Source organism: Notolepis coatsorum (genome assembly GCF_963971535.1).
Source record: "Notolepis coatsorum genome assembly, chromosome: 18".
NCBI classification, from domain to species: domain Eukaryota; kingdom Metazoa; phylum Chordata; class Actinopteri; order Aulopiformes; family Paralepididae; genus Notolepis; species Notolepis coatsorum.
This window is the reverse complement of record NC_140182.1, coordinates 99,345,257-99,372,207: the sequence shown is the minus strand read 5'-3', so window position 1 is coordinate 99,372,207 and position 26,951 is coordinate 99,345,257. Positions and strand designations below refer to the sequence as shown.

At 43.5% G+C, this 26,951-nt stretch overlaps 1 protein-coding gene across 2 annotated transcripts in view; it reads right to left on the bottom strand.

Annotated features, from left to right (window-relative positions):
• Positions 1-21,822, bottom strand: part of LOC311244696 (proton myo-inositol cotransporter-like) — a 28,544-nt gene extending 6,722 nt beyond the window's left edge. For both annotated transcript variants that reach the window (XM_084334340.1, XM_084334339.1), the window contains exons 1-10: positions 21,716-21,822; positions 21,040-21,352; positions 20,087-20,282; positions 15,883-16,042; positions 9,372-9,580; positions 8,789-8,897; positions 8,166-8,329; positions 5,344-5,458; positions 4,652-4,777; positions 338-456 (exon numbers count right to left, since the gene is read on the bottom strand). In XM_084334340.1, the coding sequence (XP_084190466.1) occupies positions 338-456; positions 4,652-4,777; positions 5,344-5,458; positions 8,166-8,329; positions 8,789-8,897; positions 9,372-9,580; positions 15,883-16,042; positions 20,087-20,282; positions 21,040-21,352; positions 21,716-21,726 (1,522 nt within the window). In that variant the 5' untranslated portion in view covers positions 21,727-21,822. The remainder of the gene's footprint in view (positions 1-337; positions 457-4,651; positions 4,778-5,343; positions 5,459-8,165; positions 8,330-8,788; positions 8,898-9,371; positions 9,581-15,882; positions 16,043-20,086; positions 20,283-21,039; positions 21,353-21,715) is intronic.
• Between the last annotated feature and the right edge of the window lie 5,129 nt (positions 21,823-26,951).

The following is a 26,951-nucleotide window of genomic DNA, read 5'->3' as shown; positions in this document are numbered from 1 at the left end:
CTGCTGTCTCTGTGCACTGTATGTGTGGGCCTGTCTCTGTGCACTGTGTGTGTGGTCCTGTCTCTGTGCACTGTATGTGTGGTCCTGTCTCTGTGCACTGTATGTGTGGTCCTGTCTCTGTGCACTGTGTGTTTGGTCCTGTCTCTGTGCACTGTATGTTTGGTCCTGTGGTCGCTGTGCTATACTGTCCTAGTGTGGAACTTGCTAAGTTGTTGATCATTGTCACCAAAGGCAAATATCTGCAGCATTACATTGTTATTTGTCAAATAGTGTTTCTTGATAAAGCAGAAATGCCTAAAAAGATGATATGAAGAACAATGAGAAACATATTTGTCACCAGGAGCAAAGGAGGCCAGGTAGAGGAGGAGGCCGAGGAGGACCACCCAGGAGTAGGAGGTGGGACAGTAGTTGTAGGCCCAGAGGGGAGCGCCACTCGCCTCCGTCTGGTTGGAACACCTGGAGGACACACATCCACATCAAAACTACATATACCATCGTCCTGACACAGGTCAGACCTTCTGGTTGTGGAAGAATGTCTTCTATGCTCCAAGCCTCTGGTGATGATAAAGATTAGTCACAATAATGTCCTTGTTAGATATTCTATTCCACTGTATTCTTATTCTAGTGTATATATTCTACTACATCCTGCACAATTGTACAGCCCTGGCCTGTATTATATTGTATTTCTATTCTAAATTTAGTTTATATATTCCATTTTATTTTATTCTACTTTAATTGTCTGTTAATGTCGATGCACCAAGCGACCAAGACAAATCGTTTGTATGTGCAAGCTTACTTGGCAATAAAGACCTTTCTGATTCCGAATATAAAAACCCTGACTTCTCGTTGTATAGTATATATTGTATAGTTATTCATTGGTGATCGGTGATTAAAAACAGTGATGTCACTATGTTGTAATTTGATCACTGTAACATTCCTTTACAATGGCTTTGGTTGAACAATACATTACATTTTTCTCATCTTAATTGTCCAAAACTAACGGAGGCTGGAGGTGCTCCACTAAATGTGTCAAAGCTTCAAGGCTTCAATCGCTGCCATCGTAATCCATTCAAATGCCTTTTAAAAATCTTTGGCTACCTATTACACCAGAGGTAAAACAAAAATACACACACACACACACACACACACACGCACACTCCATTTAATCTAAGTTCTGATGGAGACTGGCGCTGCTGTGATGGCTGCCTTTCTGATCGCTCCGACGAGACTGTGCTTTATTTTGTTAATTTTTATAGTATTAGGAGTTTTATTTGCACCAACTGTTGGTGCATTATATGTGTATGACCGTCAGTCAATCATTGACATTGGATTAAGAAAAACTTACCGTTTGGATTGCTCTCTGGATCGGATCGCTGAACAGCAGAAATGGCCCACCGAGATCCTTTGTTATGCCGGCCACGGACAAGAAAAAAAGCTGCCGCGAAGACGAGGAAAGAGAGCCGGGGTCCGGAACAGACTGAGGTCCAAACGACACAGAACCACATTGCCCAGCATATTGTTGGCCAATGTGCAATCGATAGGAAACAAATTGGACGACATCAGAGCAAGGATCCAATTCCAGAGGGACATTCGGGATTGTAACGTCCTCTGTTTCACAGAAACTTGGCTGAGTCCAGATGTCCCGAATCATGCAATAGAACCGGCAGACCATTTCTTCGTTCTACGAAAAGACCGGACGGCATTAGAGTCACTAAAGAAGAAAGGAGGCGGCATCGCCTTCATGATAAACAAGGAGTGGTGCGATTTAGGCAACACAAAGGAAATGTCTAACCACTGTTCCCCAGACCTGGAGTTTATCACGATAAAATGTCGACCCTTCTTCCTCCCAAGAGAGTTAACGTCCATCATCCTCATCGGAGTGTACATTCCACCACACGCGAACACTGAGGTCGCACTTTCAAAACTTCACGACGAGGTAAACAAACTCCAGGCAGCTAACGTTGACGCGGCCATTTTGGTCTTGGGGGATTTCAACAGCGCGCGTCTTAAAAAGGTGCTGCCGAATTTCTATCAGCATGTGACCTGTCCCACCAGAGGCGAGAACATATTAGACCATGTATACTCGCAATTTAAGAATGGGTACAAGTCACAGGCTCTTAGTCCATTCGGTAAAAGCGATCACGTTGCAATTTTTCTTTTGCCTAAGTACAAACAGTGTCTCAAGCGAACGCCGGTGGTCTCGCGAGAGGTTAAACGTTGGACCGTGACGTCAGTAGAGTCACTCCAAGCAGTGCTGGGAAGCACAGAATGGAGTGTACTCCGTGATAACACAGCCAATATTAACGAATACACCGAAACGGTGATTGACTATGTCTGTACTCAGGTAGAAGTAATAATCCCCACCACCAAAATTAATATCTACCCAAACCAAAAGCCCTGGGTAGACAAATCCGTCCGTGAGGCTCTGAAAGTGCGCACATCAGCATACAACACCGGGCTGGTGACAGGCAACATGGAAGAACACAAGATGGCAAGATACAACGTCAGGAGAGCAGTAATAGAGGCAAAACGGCGTTACAGGGATAAAGTTGAACTTCAGTTTGAACAGGCTGACTCTAGAGGCATGTGGCAGGGCCTCAGAACAATGACAGACTACAAAGGAACCCCCCTCAAACTGAACAGTGACATCTCCTTAGCAAATGATCTCAACTCCTTCTATGCGAGGTTTGAGGCTGTGAATAACAACACCAGCCTACAAACCACGGCAATGGGGGGGGGGGGGGTCTGCTGATGGAGACTCAGTGTTCAGGGTAACAGAGCATGAGGTGAGACGGATCTTTAAAAAAGTGGATATCAGGAAGGCAGCAGGACCGGACGGCATCCCCGGCCGCGTCCTAAAAGTCTGTGCCGACCAACTGGCCCCGGTATTCACTGACATCTTCAACCTGTCCTTGGAACAGGCCGTCATCCCCACCTGTCTGAAGAAGTCCACCATCATCCCTGTACCCAAAAAATCTACGCCCGCTTGCCTCAACGACTACCGCCCTGTAGCCCTCACCTCCATAGCCATGAAGTGCTTTGAGAAGCTAGTGAAGGGCTACATCTGTTCCTCCCTCCCCATCAACCTGGACCCTCTGCAATTTGCATATCGCCCCAACAGGTCCACGGAGGACGCCATAGCCCATGTGCTGCACACAGCAGCATCACATCTGGACAAGAGGAAGGGGAACTATGTGAGAATGCTGTTCATCGACTACAGCTCAGCATTCAATACCATAGTCCCCTCCAAACTCATAGCCAAGCTCAGGGACCTGGGCTTGAACTATGACCTGTGCCAGTGGGTCCTGGACTTCCTGACGGGCAGACCCCAGGTGGTAAGAGCCGGCAACTGCACCTCCTCATCCATCACGCTCAACATAGGGGCCCCCCAGGGCTGTGTTCTGAGCCCCCTCCTCTACTCCCTGTACACACATGACTGCGTAGCACAGCGGAACAACAACACCATCATCAAATTTGCTGATGACACAGTAGTGGTGGGCCTGATCTCTGCCAACGACGAAAGGGCCTACCTGGAAGAGGTAGAGAACCTGTCACAGTGGTGTCAGGAGAACTGCCTCTCCCTGAACGTCAGCAAAACAAAAGAGATGATTGTGGACTTCAGGAGGTCGGGGGTCAAGGACTACAGCCCCCTCAGCATCGACGGGGCACCAGTTGAGAGAGTGAACAGTTTCAAGTACCTCGGAGCCCACATATCCGAGGACTTGACATGGACCACACACATTGACAGTGTTGTGAAGAAGGCACGACAACGCCTCTACTTCCTCAGGCGCCTAAGGAAGTTCCAAGTCAGTCAGAAGATCCTTAGGAACTTCTACTCATGTACAATAGAGAGCATCCTGACCGGCAACATCACCTCCTGGTTTGGGAATAGCACTGCACAAGACCGTAGCAGACTACAAAGAGTGACACGTTCAGCCGAACGCACAATTAGAGGGGGGCTTCCCACCCTCCAGAACATTTACAACAAGCGGTGCAAGGGGAAGGCTAAGAGAATTATTAAGGACTCGAGCCACCCGAACAACTGCCTCTTTGAACTGCTGCCGTCAGGCAAGCGATACCGGAGTCTTATGGCGAGCACAGAAAGACTCAGAAGGAGCTTCTATCCCCAGGCCATCAGGCTGCTAAACGAACAATAATCGCTAAACGAACAATAATCACTATGCAACAACCATCAAATGCACACAGCACACACACCCACACGCACACACACACTCACTCAAACAAACAACACACTGCAGCACCCACTCTCCACACTTTAGATCACACAAACACACTTACACTTTATATTTATTGATAAAGGATTTGCACTACAACTCGTACACCTACTGTGAATTGTACCTAAACTGCACCTTGTCCATTTATGCCTTGCACTATATAGTATTGTATATTAGTACACTGCACAGTATTGTATATTGTATGGTAACTACGTCTACGAACATTGTACATATGTCTAAACTGAACACTGTGACCTCTTTTTTTTTCTTCTAATTTTTACTATGTTTTTATTTCATACTTATCTTGTCATGCACAGTCTCTGGAGCGCAACAGTAAGAAGCATTTTGTACAAAAGTATTCTGTACTTCTGTATGACAACTATTAAAGAAACTTGAAACTTGAAACTTGAACTGACCTGCCCCAGGCTGAGTGCTCTGTGGATGCTGGATTGACAGGTACGCAGGAAGACTCGTACACTCTGGTGCTGTTCTCACGGTAACAGAATCCACAGTCGGGATCCAACATGCAGGGTTCACAGGACCTGGGAGACAGAAAAACATGCAACACTATCCACTGGGATTTTTGCCTTTTTACCATTTTTATCCCATAATTTATTCGTTATGCCAATGCCCCCCTGGCCGTTGCACTAAACTACTGTCGGACTGGGGAGGGTGTAGACGACTACATGCCTCCTACGATACATGTGGAGTCACCAGCCGCTTCTTTTCACCCGACAGCGAGGCGTTTCACTGGGAGGTTCACGCTATCTCCCCCACATCTCCCCCCGCCATTGCAACAACCAGGATTCATACCCCACTGACTGACCGCTGCCGGGAATTGAATGATGTGAACCTTTGATCGCTATTCTGACAGATAATTATGTCTCTTCAATTGGCAGAGATCATCATCCCTATGCTTTTCATACTTTGTGGGTGTAGTATATGTGGAAAACTTGCCCGCGGAACGTTTGTGTCAATTGTGAATGCAATTGCACGTGTTTTGAGTACAACACTACAGCCCGGGTCTGAAGCGGTTTGTGTGAGATTACTGTAACTATTAGACTATTAGGTAACAATTAGATCCTAATGTGTGGTCTGGTCTTCTTACCCATATCCTGTGCAGGTGAAGTTGAGCGAGTCGATGGGGTGGAGTGTGACTGGGGGAGAGTTCTGGGCTGACAGCAGGAACCCAACAGCCAGGACTATCAGACTCAGAGAAGTACCTGAATCAGAGGCAGGGAAGACAGTATTCATGAATCCTGAGGAAGAAACAAGTAGGGCTGCCCCCCGAAAATCGACGATTCTAATCATCAGTCAGAGACTCAGTCCTCAGTCAACTGAGATTCTTTGAGTCGAGCTGTCGTTTTAAATTAGAACCTAACATCAATTGTCTGTCCAACAAATGGATGCTAGTCACTGAAAAAGATTTAAAAACAGACTAGACACAGTGGATCAATGTAGCGCTATAAGCGCTCTACAGATATTGAGCATCATTATGTTAATGCCCGGTTTATTAAAATGTCACATCACCGCGGCAACCCTAGTACTGTAGTACCCTAGTACTGTACTTATTCTGACACATGATTCCGACAAATCCACACGCAGGCTAAGGCATTGTCTGCAATTCACATCAGCCATCTGGCATCATATGCAGTCGTCTTAACAGATTTATTTATTTGAAATGCTAAAAGAAAAACGTCATACAACTCTGTTGCACTATGTTAATGTATGCTAGCACTGAATTGCATGCAAATGTATTTGGCCAGAACGCCTCATGAATAGACTTCAACATCTTTTATTTATTTATATTATATAAAACAAATCATCAATAAGAATTTGTTCTTAATTGCTTGCCTGGATAAATAAAGGTTAAATAAAAAATAAAATAAATATTGACCGGCCGAATCCGATTAGACTAAGAAAATTCTGAGTCGGATACAGCCCTAGAAACAATCCAACAATGCAGGGTCACATGGTAGAAATACTATGAATGGGAGGAGGAGGTTGAAATAGTTCTGACAAGTCAAGAACAATAAATGTTATGTAGCCTAAAAATAGACAACAGTCTTGGCTTTTGATTTTAGTTATGACTAACCACGTTGAACTCCACCCTTTTTTCATGATCCTCCAATCACAACTGTTGCTTCCCTCAGAACTTTTCCCTTGCGTGCCGATATAATTGATACAGTCGCCAAGAATCGATATTTATAAAAAACAATCCCATTTTACTGTACATCTTATCTTATCTTATTAGATAAAACAGATGATGTATATATATTTATATCGCCGATGTTAACAAGGTTTTCTGTTGGAGACATAATTTGCAGTTGAAAAAAGGTAATAAATCGCAATATATCACAATATCGTGACTAGTATTGTGATGATATCGTATCGTGGGGTCTCCCACCTCTAGTGATGGGCGTGAGATCCGGCTGGTTTTTCAATGTGTACATAATGTAAATATCTGTAGATGACAGCATCTACTCTTAGATCTCAAATGAGGAGGACAGTATCATTCGTGTGTGTTTTCAAGTTAGACTGGGGAAGCCACAGACAGACAGAGTGGAGAGCAGATGAGGATTTGGGCTGTGCGCCAAGGTCGTCAGCCAAGTTGTTAACATCAACAACTGATAGCCGCTGGTGGGGAAGATTTGGTCAGAGAGAGAGAGCTATGGGGAAGAGATAGAAAGGGCGTTAGAGTGGGTCAGTAGGTGACAAGAGCCGTTGCCATGGCATTGTGTCACTTAGTAACGAGAGAAGGGTGTGGCTACGGGGAGGGCCACCGGTTGCTAGGGGAAAGACATTATTAGCTGCGAGTTCTTCTGGTTTGATCCAGACTAGGAAACAAGGCTGAGACGTATAGACGTGGACAGAGAGACAGAGCACTAGCTAGAGCAGGGGTTCCCAAACTTTTCAGGCCGGGGCCCAGAAAATAAGGCGTCAGAGAGCCGCGGCCCAATGCACATCGTCTGGCCTTTTTTTTTTTTTTTTTTTTGCCAGGCGACCGATTTTTTAAGCCAAATATCACTTCAATCCTATTAAGTTAGTTCAAGTTAGTTATTCATTTATATGTGCTATTTATGAGAGGGCTAACTTGTTGCAAAATAATAATGATAATAATAATAGCCTCATTAAAATACTATTGTTGCTTCGGTTGTTTTCAGCATTTTATGTGCATAATCTGTTATTTAGTTTGAAATGTTCGTTGAAATAAGTTGATTTTTCGTTTTTGTTTATTTATTAAGTTAATATAAAACCATATAGTCACATTTTAGAATACAATAGAATAGAATTTTAGAATACAACTAGAAACACTGTCCTGGCCTGCTTCTAAGTTCAGTGACCTGACAAAAAAAAATTAAATAAAAAAAATAAAAATAAAAAATAAAAAAAAAATAAATTTTTTTTTTTTTTTTTATTTTTTTTAAATCATCTCGCGGCCCATCCGTGGCTGCTCGCGGCCCACCTTTGGGTCGCGACCCCGACTTTGGGAACCACTGAGCTAGAGGGTGGTGGGAGTATGTTTATGAGAATAATCCTGTTTCCAGTGTCTCGTTAATTCTTTTGAGACGAATGCATCAACGGGGAAGATATCATGTATCAGCTAGTATGATGAGAAAGAGATAAATACAACGCAGAAACTTCACGGAGGCACAGGTGACGAGGTGATTACTGGCTGATATCGCATAATCCAACATGGGGTTGGGCTTGTTTTATGTCATTGTTTGTTTATATTTGATAAATGTCTTCATATCACTATACATGCATTACTATCAGAGCTAAAAAGCAGGAGTTCTCAAGATGTCACAGATAGATCAGAGAACCAGCGCCCCCTAGAGGACTAAATGTCCTTGAATGTGAAGAGAATCATCTCTCAGCACCCCACGTGTCTCCGCTCGTATTATTCAGATGCCGCCCGTAAACACAAACCTAAAATACTGCCCAGCGTCAGCTTCCTGCGTCCTACCCTCTCCACAAGCCACACCCCCACCAGCGTGAAGAGGAAGTTGGTGGCAGCCGTGGCAGAGGCCAACCAGATGGCCTGCTTGTCGTCTCGCACCCCAGCCATCTGCAGGATGGTGGCGCTGTAGTACCTGAGGGGTAGGTAAAGAGAGGACTCACCTTCACAAACTACAAAACAAATAAGAAAACAGACAGAAATGGTTCCATTACAGACATGTAGCCTGAGCTCTGCACTGCCAAGTGTCATTGAATAGGCCCTTTTCACAGCAGCCACTTTGACTTGTGATAGGTGGGTAAACAAAGGTGGAACCATAGATGAATATTGAATATAATATATATATGAATATTCTATAGCTATGCTTACCCATCTATGACAAGTCAAAATGGCTGCTGTGAAAAGGGCCTATTCTCTTGAAAACTCACATTTTTAGTTTAAATAATTGCTATGTTACTGGTCGGTTGGTTGGTCCGTCGATTAAAACAAATTATTTTATATAATTTATTAATCAGAACAGCCGACACCAACGACAACACTTCTCACAGCGACTTGTCAGGAGATACTGATGTGGGAAGACAAGGAGATAATCTACATCACTGTGTTGATCCCAGACAACTGCTGGAACATCTGGAGGCCACAGCCCACAGTCAGAGCCCTGCGGGTCGGGGCGCGGCTCAGCATGCGCCAGATCACCAGGCCTCCTGGAAGACAGGACCAGGTCGGTTGTCATCACTTGTTATCAAATAACATGGAAATGTAATAATACCGCTGAAATGACCAGTCTTTACCAGGGTTTGTGTGCATAGATGTATAAAGTGTATGTTTTGATAGATCTCAGCCTACCTTTCATATTTGTATTTTTCTTTTTAGATAATCGTACACCTGCACAGTGCACACCACACTTCAAGTACATTACAGTTAGTAAGACCAATCTAATAAGGTAAGATATGCGTGACAATTGAATATCTCTGCATTAAGAAAGGAAATAGCCTGCATCACAGCTGTCCCTTAATGTTTTCCATTAATTTCATAACAAAAAAGGATCTCATTTCGATCAGGCTTAATATAGCCTAAATGTATCTATACCAATCAATTCGATTATGCCATGATTGGCTCCGATACTAATCCCTCTTTCTAATTCACTATTATAGATTTGTTTTCTGTAAATCTCTCACCTCCCCCCACCTCCTTCTCCTCCTCTTCGATGCTGGTCCTGATGGTGTCAAACTCCTCATCGACGTCCTGGCTCCCGCGGATCTGTGCGAGCACATCGCGAGCCTTCTGCACCAGGCCCTTCTGGAGCAGCCAGCGGGGGCTCTCTGGCAAGAAGAGGAAGCCCACGAACTGAAGCCCTGCCGGGATCACAGACAGACCTAGCATCCACCTACAGAATGGAGGGGGGGGGGGGGGGGGGGGGTAGGAGGATCAGGTATATTTAATGACAAATTTACACAGGTCTTTCCATACTGCATATCCTTCTTAGGCATGCACACACATACATGCACACACACACACACAGGGCGATTAATCAATTTGAATTACGATTTTGGCTTCCCACGATCATGAAAACAAGATCATCGAGATAAAACGATTATTGTGCCGCATGCCGTGTTGCAGATTCAGTCATCGTCATATGATGTTCTCAAATCAATGAGTAATCGTGTTTGATAATATGATTTCAATATCAATCAAAATAATCGTGATTATGATTTTTCACACGCACATGCACACACACCACACACAAAGAGCCCCACTTCTTCAGAGAAGTCAGAGTGCAATGGGTGTGGGATGCAGAAAAACAGAGAGGGGGGGGGGGGGGTGGTGGTAGTAGTAGTAATAGAGAATTGTAAAACAGTACACAGAACAATGATAATCCGGAACAGTAAGTATTCTGAGGTAGAGTGAGGAGAGCTGAACAGAGCTGACGGGAGGTAGTAATAGTAAGCCAGGTAAGGTAAGAGACAGAAGCTCAACAGAGGAGACAATAAGAAAGATGTGGGAACAGAAAGGGCAAAGTGTGGGAGAATTAAAAGTACATTTAGTGGTGGTGGAACGGTTCACAAAATCCACGGTTCGGTTCGTAACACGGTTTTGGTGTCACGGTTTTGGGTTCGGTTCGGTATACGTAGTTTTTTATTTTAAAAAGATTTAACACTCCAAAAATACCATAAATCAGCATAAGATATATAGCCTAAAAAGAATCCTACTTCTCCGTTATTCTCAAGGATGTAGTCATGCAAAAACTGAAAGAATGAGGCACATCAGGCACATAATTTTGACAGTGACCGGTTAGAGCTAGGAGAGATTTTGGTACAGCAAGAGGGGAGCCATTGCTGATTTAAAGGGGACATGCATTTCTATTCCTAGCACTATTTGGGCAACTTTACACAATGCTTGTGAGTCTATTGAACACATCTGTAAGCTTTTATTAAAAAAAATTCATTGTTTTATATTTCTAATCAAGTATTCAAAAGCCACATTTCTCACTTTGGATTTCAGGCTGTGTTGGCCTGGCTCCGCCCATAAGCACTTTGAGTGACAGTCATCCACACAGTCTGCAACTGGCACAGAGAGAGATAGAGAGAGACTGAGGGGGATACTAATTAATTTCGCCGCGGGGGGCATCATCCCACGGGACAATGCATTGGTAACTTGTTTCAAATGACAATATATACCCCTGTGATTATTATTGTACGGATCGGAATACGGGCGTGCGCGTGGGAGCATGCGCAAAGATATTACAGTGATATGCTGGTGCTCGACTGCGAGGGGAGAGAGAGAGAGACGGAGGCACGGAGCACTGTGTAAACAAACGCTGCGTCCGTGCCTGTGTAAACAAACGCTGCGTGTGAGAGAAGACAGGTCCCCTTCTCTCTCTATCCCTCTCTCCCTCGCAGAGTGCAGTCGAGCACTTTCTCGTTTGAGGAAGTGTCGGGTTACACTATCTGCCTCGCTCTGTTTGAGGAAGTGAAGATTTCCACTCGCTCTGCTATCGCTGTGTGGGCTGCCTAGGTAGATTGTGGGCGGGCATTGGCTCCAACCACAGAGCCAATCAGATCACAATCAGCTCCACCAGCGCCAAGTTACGTCACCTAGCGAGTCAAATCAGAATGACCTAATTAAATGGAGGAGGAAATTGTCTCAACTGAATGAGAGCAATCCGCCAATATGGTATTTAGAGACACAGACCCATTGATACTAACCCCCATTACTATAAAATAATGCTAGACACTGAAAAAAGCCATTTATAATGCATGTCCCCTTTAAACATGCTTCTCATTTATTTGATAAAAAAAGGTTTAGAGCGGTTTGCCTTAAATAATGTTTGGCACACAAAGACCGAACTGACTGAAAAATATAGGCTACATTTGTCAAAGTATTAACTTAGTGCAAACAAAAAAAATTATTAAACCTTTCTATTTTTGTGGCCACATTATAGACAAAGGCCATCAACATAAAGTATGCATAAATTATGCTCAACCAGCACTACTTTCCTTTCTTTAAAATAAACACAAAAAAACAATGTCAACAATGTTTAAATTCCCTGATTGTCAGTTCTTAACACATTGGGCGCCGGGCATTGTGCCCATCATTATACCCAGTCTGCCAGCACTGTAACCCTATGGAGATGTTTACCTTCTTTGCAGGGCTATAACTTTTTAAATATTAAAGCTATATCTGCATTACTATGGCCCATTCAACAGCGATTATCCAAATGCACTTGAGTGTTTGTCTGGATCCACGTAACAAGATATGACTGCCGGAGGGATTTCCTTGATGCACCGATCGCCACTTCCGGTTTTGCCGTGAATGTAACTCGCCCGACCATCCACCAGGCGGTGGTATTGAGGCGTTGCAATCACAGACAGGGGGCCGCTGCAGCCGGAGGGAGGCAGTATTTGAAATACAATGAAAGGAATATGGCTGGATTTCTTATCAAAAGGAAAAGTGTCACTGTGTTATTTAAAATGCAGCATAAATCAAACTAACACACACTGTAGGCCTACTGTTTCAAAACAACACTACTCTGTTCATTCTATTTTTAAAATACGTACATTGTGAATGAATGAATGAAAACTTTATTTAACAGATTGCAGAATGGGTACAATACAGTACGGCTCAATACACACAATTGTTAACACATTGAGTGCCACGCCCCTTCCGGGAAGTGCATAGGCTCATGCCACCCATTAACCCCATGTAATCGGTCACCTTGTTTGTAGAGCTAAACCTATATTTTATATTATAGCTATGGATCGAATATCATTGTCAATTGACAGTATGAACCTTCCGTTCAATATGCCATAAAAGAAATCTTTTTTCCATCGATATGTTCCCGTTTTATACCGTGATGAATATGAGTATAGTTTCCATTGCCCCTGACCAGGACACTGGCATTTGAGTTGGTCCAAGGGTGACGGACTATGGTCCCCTTGTTCCTAAATAGTTAGGATGGGTTAAATACAGAGGACAGATTCCTGGTATAAACCTTTTCTAACTTGACAACATAAACATTTCCTGGTGCAATGTTTTCTACTACAATAGCTGACAGGAAATACATTTTGGCTAAAAGAAGCTGTTCCGCCGAGTGACAGCAACAGAATTCTTCTGAAAACTATACATATATACAAACTATACTAATAGAAAGAAGCATTTCATACAAAAGTATCCTGTATTTCTGTATGACAATAAAGAAACTTGAAAACTTGAAAATATCTAGATGCAAAAATGCACTTGGCAAATAAAGAGATTCTATTTCTAATTCTGAAAGACAGAACAGGGGGAGAGGGAAATTAATATAAGACAAGAGAGATACATGGTGTAGCTGCTGTAGATAAGGAAATGACGGATACAGAGATTTCACTTCATTTACACTCTCCTCCACACGTCTGTAACTCCACCTGACTCAGCCTGCACCGTACCATCCAAAGAGAGTTCTGTTGAAAGTCTGTCAAGCTCTAGAGGTTTCTCACCCATACATCATCCACACTCTTGACGAGAGTTTCATTCTCTACTGTGTCAGGTTTTTGCATATACTCTCAGGATTATGGAGCGATGGATTACAAGTAATGGGATTACAGTAATCTCCGATCACCAAAAGAAAGTTGTCAAAGATTGCTGTGATGCCAAAGTTATCTCTCTCTCTCTCTCCCTCCCCCTCTCCCTCTCTCCCTCCCTCCCCCTCCCTCTCTCCCTCCCTCTAGGCTGTTGTCAGTACAGAATTTCAGCCTATTCATATTCAAATAGTATTCTTAGGAGCAACTGACAGCAAGTCTCTGTTGTTTACCAAGGAGCACTGGTCTCAGAGCTGCTAGAGGCCTCATCCTGCATTGTAGTAGAAGTATATTTATAACCTCTGACTCCACTGCTGGCTTTGTTTAAATGCAGGGTGGGAAATTATTATTATTGTTAAACCCTAGCCATATTTTCAGAAGATTCGCCTAAGAGTACACACTAGGGATGTCCCGATCCGATCACGTGATCGGAATCGGCGTCGATCACGTGCTTTTCAGAGTATCGGCGATCGGGAAAAAATAATAATAAAAATCGGCAGTCAAAAAAAGAAAAATTTTATTCAACAAACATGACAATGTCCACGTCTTAAACTCATACGGAGGCCTTAGTTTTGGTTTTAAATTACATATAATATATCATCATTAATGTATTTATTGTCACACAGAGCAGAATAATTATCCACAACAAACACATTCCCCTTTAATTTTCACCGTTGCAACAAACATTCCCTTTAATTTAGACGCTACACGCGAGTCGCGACCACATCACAACAACAACACGTCGCTCCCGAAACACGGTTAATATCCACTGACTTGAGCAGCTAGACTTAATGTCAGAGGTTTGGAACTAAGCATTTTAAAATAGAAAGTCAAACAAGTTGCAATGTTTGCAAGGAGGAGATTCTGCGTGGAGGAAAAACTCATGAAGCAGCAGGCTGGAGGCGAAGTTTTCAGACTATCTTTTCAACTGGAGAATAACGTTACGTCGTCGTTTCAGACCAGAATGGACCATTACGTAAGTCGAACACTGAATGTATACTAATGTGCAAACATATATTGAAACTTTTAATATTTCTCATGAAGCAGAAGCACATTTCTCAGGGTGAATGTAATAACAAAAGCCTCCGCTCTCGCGCCCTATTATAGGCAACAGATGGGCTTGTCTCACTCTGCCAGTTTCTGACAAAAATGCGTCAAAATTGATTACTAATGTGAAAGATCGGATCGGAAACGATCGGATCGATAGATATTTAAAATCATATGATCGGGATCGGATCGGAAGCAAAAAAAGGCGATCGGGACATCCCTAGTACACACCCAAGTAAATTAAGAATTGCTCCACAACTACAAGGTCCTTTGCATGTTCTTGGTATCTAGGAACATCTATGGACCTCAGAGAATGTATTCCCAGTGTCAGATATATTGTTTTTTTTCATCTTTGATGGTGAATAACACCATGCTAACATTGACCAAAAGCAAAAAGATGCCACTTTTTGGGATCAAGTTAGTAAAAAGCTAAGCAAATTAACAAAGGGCAGATAATTTACATGGTTTTTGTAGATACAGTACTGAATTTTGCCATCCGGACACATGCTATATGAAATATGAATATGGAATATAGAATATCAGGCCTATAAATGGCCCAGATCTCCTCTGTCGGATTCCAGTGTTAAATCTGTATGTAGTACCACCAGGCGCCCGGTAGAGGGCAGCAAAGACTGAATGAAATCTACTGTAAGTACAGTTGCTCCCGGATTATGTTCATAGTTTCACAGTTTTTTACTGGATTGAGACAAATTTTTTTCCTAGACGTTCACAGAAAGGTAAAGAAACAATATATGTTGTATTTTATGCCAATAGTGTTTAGGTTTGTTCGACCCATGAGATATAAACATGACATTCCAGTCCAATTTTTTTTTTATACTTCCGTTGTCGGCGGCTGGTGTGAGCTGGGTAGTGTAGTTTTATGAAATTTAGACGTCCATCGAAAGCCCTGGGTCTCCTCTCTCTTTTGACTACAACGATTACATGAGTGCTTCCTGTTCTCACGTATAAATCCTCTGATTCCTGATGCAATGCACAGAGATTTTTGTATAAGCTCATATTTAGCTAAGACTAAAGTTTGCTAAACAAACGTAGTGCTGAAAATATACACTTTGACTGCTGTTTTGATAGGGTTAGGGTATTCACTCATGGCTACATTTGATAAAGAAACACAACATCACTTAATACGGACTGTATTGATCTATTTGTGAAACGTTAAATAAATCTGGCTTAAGATCATTATTTTCTGGGCTTCAATTAGAAAATGAATATGTTCCATGATAGGTTTCATTAGTTAAAGTATGTTCAGTACACCTCTGTTTCATGTTGTTTTTGTTGGGATGTCAAGGTATGGGAGTCAGATATGTAGGTCTATATATTGATATTGAATCTGGCAATACAATACATACCACGGTTGGTTCAGGGCTTATATTTATCAGACTTTTAAGAGTACTGATCCAGGATCAATATGCAGGTCACATGACCATATACACACACCCTCACTATGACTTTTGTTATGAGCCAATCTGGCACCAGATCAGCACTCCTGCAAGACTCTTGATAAATACATACCTTGGTATGTCACTGATAGAAAGACTAGCTAGTTAATGTTTGTAAAAACACATACCTCCAGCCATTGTTCTGCAGGTAACTGAAGGCTCCATCCACCACGCTGGCAATGAACTGGCCCCCAGTGATGAAAAGGGTGTTTATGGTGACCAGCTGTCCTCTCAGGTGGGGTGGGGAAACCTCTGCTATGTAGACGGGCACCGTCATGGAAGCTATTCCTGATACAAGAGGAAAGATAAGAGTTTGATGAGGATGCAGCTGAAACATTTGATTTTTTTCTTCTTTCTACCTCCAAAATGAGATATACACCATCTTAAAAATATGTCACCTACTGTTATAAAACTATAGTTGGCCTGGGAGTAGTTTTGCATGGGGAAATCTGTAACACTAAAGACGGTGGCAACAACAAACACGATTTGCTACAAAACAAACATTCAGGGGGCGGCTGGGTGGCGCAGCGGACATTGTGCTCGTCACCAACGCAAGAGACACCGGGTTCGAATCCAGCTGTCTGAGTTGCCCCCTGGCTTTTGCCGGCCGTCATACTAACTCAATTGGCAGAGTTAGCGGGTGGAAGTCGATGGGTGGTAATCTGGACGTTGTGGACAGCGACTCCTACAGGTCGGTTGGGGGACGCCTGCACAGCAGAGACAGGAAATGGCGGGGGTAGTGTGAGCCTCCCACACGTTACACCTCGCCAAATGAGAGTCCGCGCTGGCAGGTGAAAAGATGCGACAGGCTGCCTCCTCGTGAATCGGAGGGGACACGTGATGCAAGGCTTCTATCCTCCCTACAACCGGCCAGTGGGGGGCATATGCGAGCAACGTTCAAGACAGGGGAGGGGAGAATTGGCACAGTGAAATTGGGATGAGAGAAAAAATTGAAAAAAGGAGAAAAAAGTGGATTTTTTAAAAACATATTCAGAGAAAATAATTCAAATGTGATGTGATTTCATGCTGAGTAAAATTATGATTTACTACAATCTGAGGTATCAGTAATTTACCAGTGACTTCAAAACTGAAAGAAAAACAATGACAGAGTTGTTGGCTATGTGTGATTACTGATTTGTTTTGTTTTAGTTCCCCCCCCCTACTATAAATCGATAGTGCTTTGGAATTAAACCTTTCAAAATATAACCAGGTATGATGCTCTGTGTTTAATATACATTTACATTTTACATTTTGTCATTTAGCTGACTTACAAGTTTTGTACAACAAGACAGCAGGAAGGGCACAACTCTATCAGCTGAGTAACAATGTTCATCAAAGTGTTGAGTGCTATAGTCTGGGTTATTAGGACAAGTGCATGACAGTAAGGTTAGTTAGGGTTAGAGTTTTTATATTAATTTAATTTCACATAATGATTGAAGAAGTGCATCTTTAGTCGAAAGATTGGACGGGTTTCGGCTGTAATATTAGAGAATAATCATGTATTTCATAGCGAGAAAGCCCTTTTTGAGTAAAAGAGGCATATTATTGTCCATTATAAAATTGTTAGCTGGTGAAAAAAAAGATCTGGTCACTTTGGACAGAGAGGATGAGGAAAGTAACCTTCTCAATTTGAGATATTAAATGCATCTTATTAAATGCATCTATCTTATTGTAACATAATATGGGCTAGCACTCATTCATCTCATCTTCAAAAAATTATTTTACTTCAAAAAAGATTTGTTAGACTGGCAACCCTCTCAGATCGATTTGAACCATCTGCTCCTCTTTTCAAGAAACTAAACATTCTGACTGTGTCTGAGGTTAATTCTTTACAGATATGTATATTTGTGTACAAATGCTTTTATGATCATCACAATCTACCAAATGGTTTTAATAGTTTTTTATTTTTATTTTTTCAGATGTTCATTCATATGCTACACGTCAGTCCAGGGACCTGCATATACCTTATTGTGGTACTTCACTTAGGCAGTTCTCAGTGAGGTATAGAGGGTCCAATCTTTGGAATGCAACTGATCCTATGCTGAGGAAATCTCCATCTCTGCTTATTTTTAAAGCAAACTACACAAAAATGCTCATATCCAAAAGTAGATAGATAAATAGGTCATGTCATATGTGTAGGTATGCATTTGGTTATGTGGGTGGGTAGGTTTGTAGGCAGGTGGGTGGGTGGTTATGTATTATCATTGTACGCAGTGATGCATGTATGTTTGTGTATGTTTTGATTTTACAAAACAGGGGAAGTTCTCGATAAGCCTCTAGGCTTCTAACTTCTCCTTCACAATATGGTTATTATGTATTTTCTTTGACTTTTGTTTAACTCTGTGTTAATAAATAAATACAAACCTTCCTGGTGTTGTGAAATGTAATTGAGGAGACATACACTGCAGTAGATTTTCTAACCTTTGAGTCAAAATGCAGAATTTCGACCTTGGGCTAAAGTTAACACACCTGTTCTAAAACACACCCTGGTGTACTTGTAAAACAGGTAGAGTTATGGGAGGGAGGGGCGCCCTCAGTGGGGGCCGTGGAGGAGAGGAGGCTGTAGTAGTGGCATTTTTATTTTTTTTAAACAACAGATAGCTAACACATTTTGTTTACTTAGTGTAGATAACCGTACTGCCTTATTAGGTTCATAATATAATCAAATAAGTGCATTATACGTGGGTGGTCATTGTCAACCTGGGCCCATCTTCCACCCCTGATTAGACTGATTGATTGAAAACTGTATTAACAGATTGCAGAATGGGTACAATAAGTACGGCTCAATACACACAATTGTTAAGGGGATGCAGACCAGAGAAAGACTTGTGTAACTGAGGGGTACAATTCCCTGACTGTATTGTTAGATATGATATTTAATACCACTACCTCTTGTACTTTAACTTCTGGCCATCCAGTACATGATATAAGTATGATGAACACTTTCCCACCTGATGAAACGAATCCACACAAATGTACCAAATCGAAGGTTTAATATAGCAAAAGGTATATACAACGATCACTTAATTACATTTATGATTTGAAATATGAAATATGCACTTTTATGGCAAATGAGTATTCGTAGGTAAATCAACATTGAATGTCCAATCTCTGGTCACGCAGGGAGTAAGTATACAACCTGGAATATTTAGGAAACGATAGCGATGGTACTTAAATGATTATAGCTGGATACACTAAGGGGGGGGGGGGTCCCGCTGGTTGTAAGACAGTAGGAGGGGGGGGTTAGAGAAGCCGCTGGCGGTATCCCATCTGGCCGACGGTGTCTTGGGAGAATCCAAAGTCTTGGACACGGTGCCCACAGAACCTCGGGCCGCAGACGAATACAGCTGGACCCTCTGTGGACGGTAGCTGCCGGTCCACAACGGAGAGACGTGAGGCGACCTCACTGGTGTCGAGCGCCGTCTCACCTGGAGTCTTCTCCGGGGGGTAGTTCCAACACTCCGCAGTGTTGGCCTTTATCCATGGAATAATCAAAGCACCCAAAGCATAATCCAAGCCGTGGAAGGCTCGCCGTCGTCCGGGTAGAGTAATCCAATATACAGGTCCAGTCGCTCTTGGCCCGGAGCTCCTCGGATGCAAGCACCACTAGGGGTCTGACCAGCCTGGATAAGCGTCCAGATAACGTCAGGAACGATGGGGGTACTGATAACTGTAGAACTCTAACCGAACGATGCACCATACATAAATAGACTATTATTAGCTTAATAGAATACGTCCAACTCGACGGTATAGTGCCAAACTATGACTATTCAACTATTAATCTACACGATATCTCAATGCCTATTCTGGGCCAAGTAGGCCTTACTACACCACACGTGCGTCGTGGGGAGGCTTTGCGTCTGTCACTCTGTTGGAGGGTAAAGAACTGGACTAAAAGAAAGTTCTACTTTACTTGCGCCATATATATATGCGCTATGAACAAATAGTACCATTCGTATTTCGCCCGACATATTCCTGCGCGGAACCGGGGCTTGCCACGACATGTTAGGCGGCACGATTGAACTTGGACCTAGGGGTATGGCAACCTGGCGCCAGGTTCTCGTCCAATGGTAGAATGAAACTATTATGGGCTGTTTAGTAGACTAAAGGGATATTCAATGCATATTGTACAAGGAATATACAGGGGATATCAAACGATATACAAATACAATTAAATATATATATATAAATAAATATATATATTCGGTTTAATCTGATCCTTCACAACAACTTGTCTTGTTTACATCAGGGTCCCCCATTTGCTATGGATTATTTCTCACATCTTTCAACATTATTCAAAGTTTACAAACAAACACCATAACAAAAACGTACCTATACCCAAACCAACTGTGATTCTCCCCGCGAGAAGAACCTCCTTATCCGGAGCCACGCTCAGAAGGACCCCCCCGGCGGCGAAGACGAAACTGGCGATCAAGATGCAGACCCTGCGCCCGAAAGCCCCGTTCAGTAGCCCGCCGGCGAGCGCAGAGACCGCGGCGGCTCCCACGGTGCTCGAAACAAGCAGCTCCTGAATGAATGAATGAAAACTTAATTTAACAGATTGCAGAATGGCTGGGCGGCTACGTGGCGTAGTGGGCAAGGCGCTCGCCACGAATGACGGAGACGCTGGGCTCGCCTGTTCGAGCCCAGCGCTCCACATTGCTTTCAGTTTAGCTGGTCGTCCGTACTAATACACATTGGCCGTATTAGGGGGTGGGAAACTGATGGGTGGGGATCGGACGTTGTGGACAGTGACTCCTACAGGTCGGTTGGTGCGCCTGCGCAGTAGAATCAGGAAGTGTCGGGGGCAGCGTGAGCCTCCCACGCGTTACTCCTCGCCACTGAGAGATCGAGCTGCGCAGGTGAAAAGATGCGACTGCTGTTACCTCAAGTACCGGAGGGGACTTGTGCTATGTATGACTTTAGTCCACATTGCAGCCGGCTTGTGGGAGGCAAGAAACAGCGTTCGTGACAGGGGAGGGTTGAATTGGATGATACGAAATTGGGATGGGAGAAAATATAGAAAATGGGAGAAAAAGTAGATAAAAAAAAATAATAATACAGTACGGCTCAATACACACAATTGTTAAGGGGATGCAGACCAGAGAAAGACTTTCGTCTTGTTTACATCAGGGTCCCCCATTTTCAATTCATCAGGACATATATGACACACATGACATACAGATAGACAGTACTGCTACTACATCTATACATTTATGACATACCAGATTTGCAAATACAGTACACAGTACATACACACCATATATGACATCATGACGTATTACCTGCCACATGGCGCTCAGGTGCATCTCCTTTTTAAGGAGCAACATGGCTCCGGAGACGACCCCGGTGTCGTATCCGAAGAGAAAGCCACCCAGGGCGGAGAAAAACGCCAAGACATACACGAAAGCCGGGGTCGTGGTGGGCGCATCTCGGTCCAGTGTGTCAGGATGTCTGGTGCTGACACCCCCGGAGGAGGAGGGAGACCCGGGAGACTGTGTGAGGAGCCTCCGCTCTGCATCGTCGGCTCCGCGCCGCGTCCTCTCGCCCATCAGGTCCTCCATGTGGTGCGAGTTGAACTCATTGATGTTGTGGCGTCTGGGGTTGTTGTTGTTGTTGTTGTTGCGGAACAGAAAGGGGAGAAGCTGCTCAGTGCAAAAACAAACCACCTCGGAGTCGCATTGTGTAGGCGAGTAAAATAATAATCTAACACACCTGCCTGTCCCTCTCTATGAATGCAATTTTCTTTATACATTTCCTCTATTACTCAGCATCATTAAGTTAATGAACATAAGAGATATTATCTTGTTTTTAAATAATAATAATGGTAATAATAATAATAATAATATTGCTAGATACCCATTTTTTTTTAAATAAACCAGCGTCATGAGTCTCAGATGCACGGAAAAGAGAGAAAAAATAAAACAAAATAAATAAAATCAAATACAGAGAAATGTATACCTGCTGTTCATATGTTCTCATTGTTCTGTCTTTAACTATACGCACTATCTCGCTGCGGTACAGTCATGGACGATAGTCAGTGACAAAAGTGTGTCTTTGTCATCATACAGTCAAAGATGGTAGATAAGAAAAGACAACGCATTCAAATCATAGAACGATAATAAATATAATGTTATAATAACGGAGCAAGTGAAGCGGAACAGTTCCGTGTCTCAAAAGTGGGCGGGACCTTTATACACTGGCGCCATCCCTATTGGTTCACTGTGGCCGCGGGGGCAGTAAGGCAGCCAATGCCCGTGCCTTGTGTAGTAGTCACGTGACGTCACGTGATGAATCACATTACATGACTCGGAGTTGCGCCGTCTCCTTTCTGATTGATTGAAAATTGTATTAACAGATTGCAGAATACATACAAACAAATACAGTACAAATACATAAACACAAATACAGAAAGGTGTGCAGACCAGAGAAAGACTTTCGTCTTGTTGAATATATATGAATTGAAAATGGGGGACCCTGATGGAAACAAGACAAACGTCTTTCTCAGGTCTGCATCCCCTTAACAATTGTATGTATTGAGCCGTACTGTATTGTACCCATTCTGCAATCTGTTAAATAAAGTTTTCATTCATTCATTCATTGTTTACATCAGGGTCCCCCATTTTCAATTCATCATAACATATGACATTCATATCATATGACATACATACAGATAGACAGTACTGCTACATCTATACATTTATGACATACCAGATTTACAAATACAGTACTGTTTGTGATACAAAAAGAGTTAAAAAAAGAGAGTTTTCATTTTCAATTAATCATAAATAGTGAATAGTATCTGATGCATGATGCATCACGACGATACACTACTATGCTACAGTTATTCACATCATTCATATCACTGACAGGGAACTGTGTGTGCCGTAAAGTGATTCGCCCTGGTGCGTCCGTCGTCAACGCTGATTTGTAAAGGCTATGGAACGCCCAAGCGAGGTCTGGCTGCAACACACAGCGACCACCACCAGGCTCATCCTCGTCTTTTATCCATCAGTAAATCAAAATCACCGGTAGACTGATTAGGCCTATCGAGTAGGGTCCAGCTGCAGCGCCGGAGAATCCTCTCAAGGGGCAAGCCTGTGGCAGCCACGAACCTACTTTCTATAGAAGCAGCTCAGAGGTGCGCTGTTTTAAGTGAGCGTGTGTTATTGGATTGGTTGATTGATTGAACATTTTATTAATGTCCGCCTTGTTTCAAACTGGTTATGCTTAGGCCCTCTTTCGAAGTCGGTTATGCTTAGAGTTTATCTTTAGAGCAGGGCGATAGACCACCAGCCCTGATTCCAAACTCTAAGCATAACCGACTTCGAAAGAGGGCGACTGCGTCACAGTGTCGTCATTTCAGTAAAAGCCAAGGTATGGCGAGGAAGTAAAAGCAGTGATGCGTTGCTCATGGTGTGAGGGTTTCGGTCAGGGATAGGAGAGTAGACCCCAAATGCAGGTAACACGAAGCTGAGACGACGGATGAAAGTGAACAGGCTTTTACTAGCAGTTGCAAACAGGATACACGTGAAACTGTTACAAAACAAAAGCAAACTGCAAAACCCGAAACAAACTATATACACAGCAAAGCTGGCAAAAATGTGGACTAAGAGAGGAACGGACTCATGGGGCAATAAGTGACAAGAGGTGAGTACGTGACCGAACACAACTACAATACAAAACAAGGCAATGGTGCGACAATGAATGAGAGGAACGGGCAGGTCTAAATAGTGCCTGTGAATAATAATTACTAATGAGTGCCAGCTGGTATAGGCCAGGCATGGCCAAGACAGGTGACACAAGGTATTTAGTAAAATAACTCACATCATTGTTAAAAGCATGTGTAAAGGAATATCTAAAAGGAAACATGTAAAACAAACAGCCCTTAAAGGAACATACATATGTAAAGATGTTAACACTATTAAAAACATGTGTAAAGGGAATGAGCCTTAAAGGAAACACAAGTAAAGTATTAACACTTATAAAAACATATGCAAAAGAGATGAACCTTTAAAGGAACATGAAAAGGATACCTTAAAGGAAACATATGAAAAGGTTAAACCTTTCAGGAACATATGTAAGGATAAACCTTTTAAGGAAACATGTAAAGATAAACATTTTAAAACACAAGCTACACACCACACAACATGAACAGATAAAACACAGCACCATTAATAACATCCAGAATAAAGTCCAATATCTGGAGCTGCTACGTTTGGCCACCAGAGGGCGGCAGAAAAGCACTGTTCATATTGTTCGAGCATGATCCCTGGCTGGGACCATGACACATGGGACGAGGTTGCCGTGCAACCAACGTTTTGTGAGCAGAAGCGCGTGCACGCACACGCACGGATGTGCACGCACGTTCACACAGGAATGCGCTGCACTCGACTGACGCGCCAACTCGCTGTACCCACCTGGCTACTTTGCATATCAATAGCGCCGGTCGTCAGGTGTTACATTCCATTCGTAGAGGCAATTAGGCACTGTTTTTAGTCTGTCCTTATGCGAGGGAACATTTATGAGCATGCGCGGGAGCGTGTGCACGCGCCTGGGAGCGCGCGTGCACGTGGCGTCATTAGCGTGTGTGCAACCAGTGTTGATATGAGCATCGCAACACTGAGTAAAAGTCACCTAGTAAAAGTGAGATCATTGACAATATCAAAACATGCTAGGGCTGTACCGAATGCGTCTATACTTTCCGCAACGGAGCTCGGTTTCCGGGTTCCTCTGATTGGCCGCGACCCCCACGTGACCCGCGCTAGCATGCCCCCTTATACACCGCTGCCGCTGCCGCTCGCCGCTGTGTTTGACGCTCGCTTCCTGAGTCAAGAAACGCGCCACTCTGAGTCAAGAAACGCGCTGTTGGTAACACCACCCATTTCAATGACAGAGCTCTCTTGTTTAATAATATTGTCGCGTCATCTTAATATGCTGCTTATGCAGTTATCAGCTGTATTTGGCATAGACGCCTGAGTCAAGAAACGCTATTGTCGCGCCGCCACTCTGAGTCAAGAAACGCAGTCATCTTAATATGCTGCTTATGCAGTTATCAGCTAGCTGACTAAATGTAAATCTTATGCAACGCCAGTTGTAACTGAGGGGTACAATTCCCTGACTGTATTGATAAGTATGGTATTATTAAACCACTACTGTCTATGTACTTTGAATACTGGCCACACAGTACATGATATAGATATGATGAACACTTTCCCACCTGATGAAACGAAGTCCACACAAATGTATAAATCGAATATTTTATATAGCAAAGGGTATATACAACGTTCACTTAATGACATTTATGATTTGAAATGCACTTGTAAGGCAAATGAGTATTCGTAGGTAAATCAACATTGAATGTCCAATCTCTGGTTACGCAGGGAGCAAGTATACAACCTGGTTCTTTAGGGAACTATAGCGATGGTACTTAAATGATTATAGCTGGATACACTAAAGGGGGGTCCCGCTGGTTGTAAGTCAGTAGGGGGGGGGGGGTTAGGAGAGCCGCTGGCGGTATCCCATCTGGCCGACGATTTCTTGGGAGAATTCAGAGTGCTGAACACGGTGCCCACAGAACCTCGGTCCGCAGATGAATACAGCTGGGCCCTCTGGTGGACGGTAGCTGCCGGTCCACAACGAAGAGACGTGAGGCGACCTCACTCGGGGTAGAGCGCCGTCTCACCTGGACTCCTCTCGGGGGGTAGTTCCAACACTCAGCAGTGTTGGCCGTTATCCATGGCATAATCAAAGCACCCAAAGCACGTAGATAATCCAAGCCGTGTAGGGCTCGACGTCGTCCGGGTGAAGTAATCCAATGTACAGGTCCACTCGTCCTGGCCCGGAGCTCCTCGGATGCAAGCACCACACGTGGTCTGCCCAGCCTGGTTAAGACTCCAGATAACGTCAGGAACGATGGGGGTACTGCTCACTTTATAACTCTAACCGAACGATGCACCATACATAATAGACTATTATTAACTTAATAGAAATACGTCCCACTCGACGGTATAGTGCCAAACTATGACAATTCAACTATTAATCCACACGATGTCTCAATGCCTATTCTGAGGCCAAGTAGGCCATACTGCACCACACGTGCGTTGTAGTGAAGCTCTTGTGGTTAGGAAAGGTAGTCAACAACACGGGGTGTCTAGTCAGGACACGGGAGGCAGGAACGTTCTTTGATGAGTTTTATTATCAATGGTCGGACAGATGATGCACAGGCGATTTCTACTTCTATTTGTGAGAGTGTGTGTGTGTGTGTGGTTCTAAATGGGGAGGAAACAAAGACATCAGCGTTACTAGTACTCATTAATCAGTCTGTTATATACTATACAATAATACTGTTGCTGCAAGTAACATAAACCTCACGAGTGGAACTACCAATGGGGATAAGCAGTGCTTTACCTATACTAGTTACAGGGATAAACTGTGCTAAACAGATACTAGATAGTAGATACTATACTCAACAACATAGATTATACCCAATAGGCTAGATTATCACTATAAACATACTGGTAAATTGCTTCCTAAACAGCTGGTAGAATTATAACATTAGTATAGGCCTTAACCATATAAATCACCAACAATAACTAAGCGTCCTCATCATACACATATTTAACACTTACTTGTGATCAGGGACGCACACATGAACTGAAGGAATCTCTAAGCCCACTAGTATATATGGATGCTGGCTATCGACAGACATGTCTAGACATGTCTGAGGCATCCTGCTGCAGAACAGCAGAGCAGCCCCCCACAGCCTTTATGTCTGACTGAGAGGCGTCCCGCTGCAGAACAGCAGAACAGCAGCACAGCACCCCACAGTCCTTATGTCTGCCCAGTCCTTGGGCCTTTTGTACAGCCGCCCCCTAATCCACGGTGTGGATTAGTTCATGGAAAGGCTCAACTGTCTTCCGGAGTCGTTGTCGGGGCGTCCTCTGGGATGGCTGGTAACTCAATAAGCTTGGCCACTGGTCTGGTGTAGGTCCTATCGTCCACCTGCACCTCTGCAGACCGCACCTTCCCGTCGGCACTCCTGATGGTCTTCGTGACCCGTCCTACAGGCCACAGTGCTCTAGGTAGCCTCTGGTCAATCACCATCACCACCGTGCCGACAGTGAGGTTCTCTGTGTCCTTCACCCATTTCTGCCTGGACTGCAAGGAGGGTAAGTAGTTATGCAGGAAGTGGGTC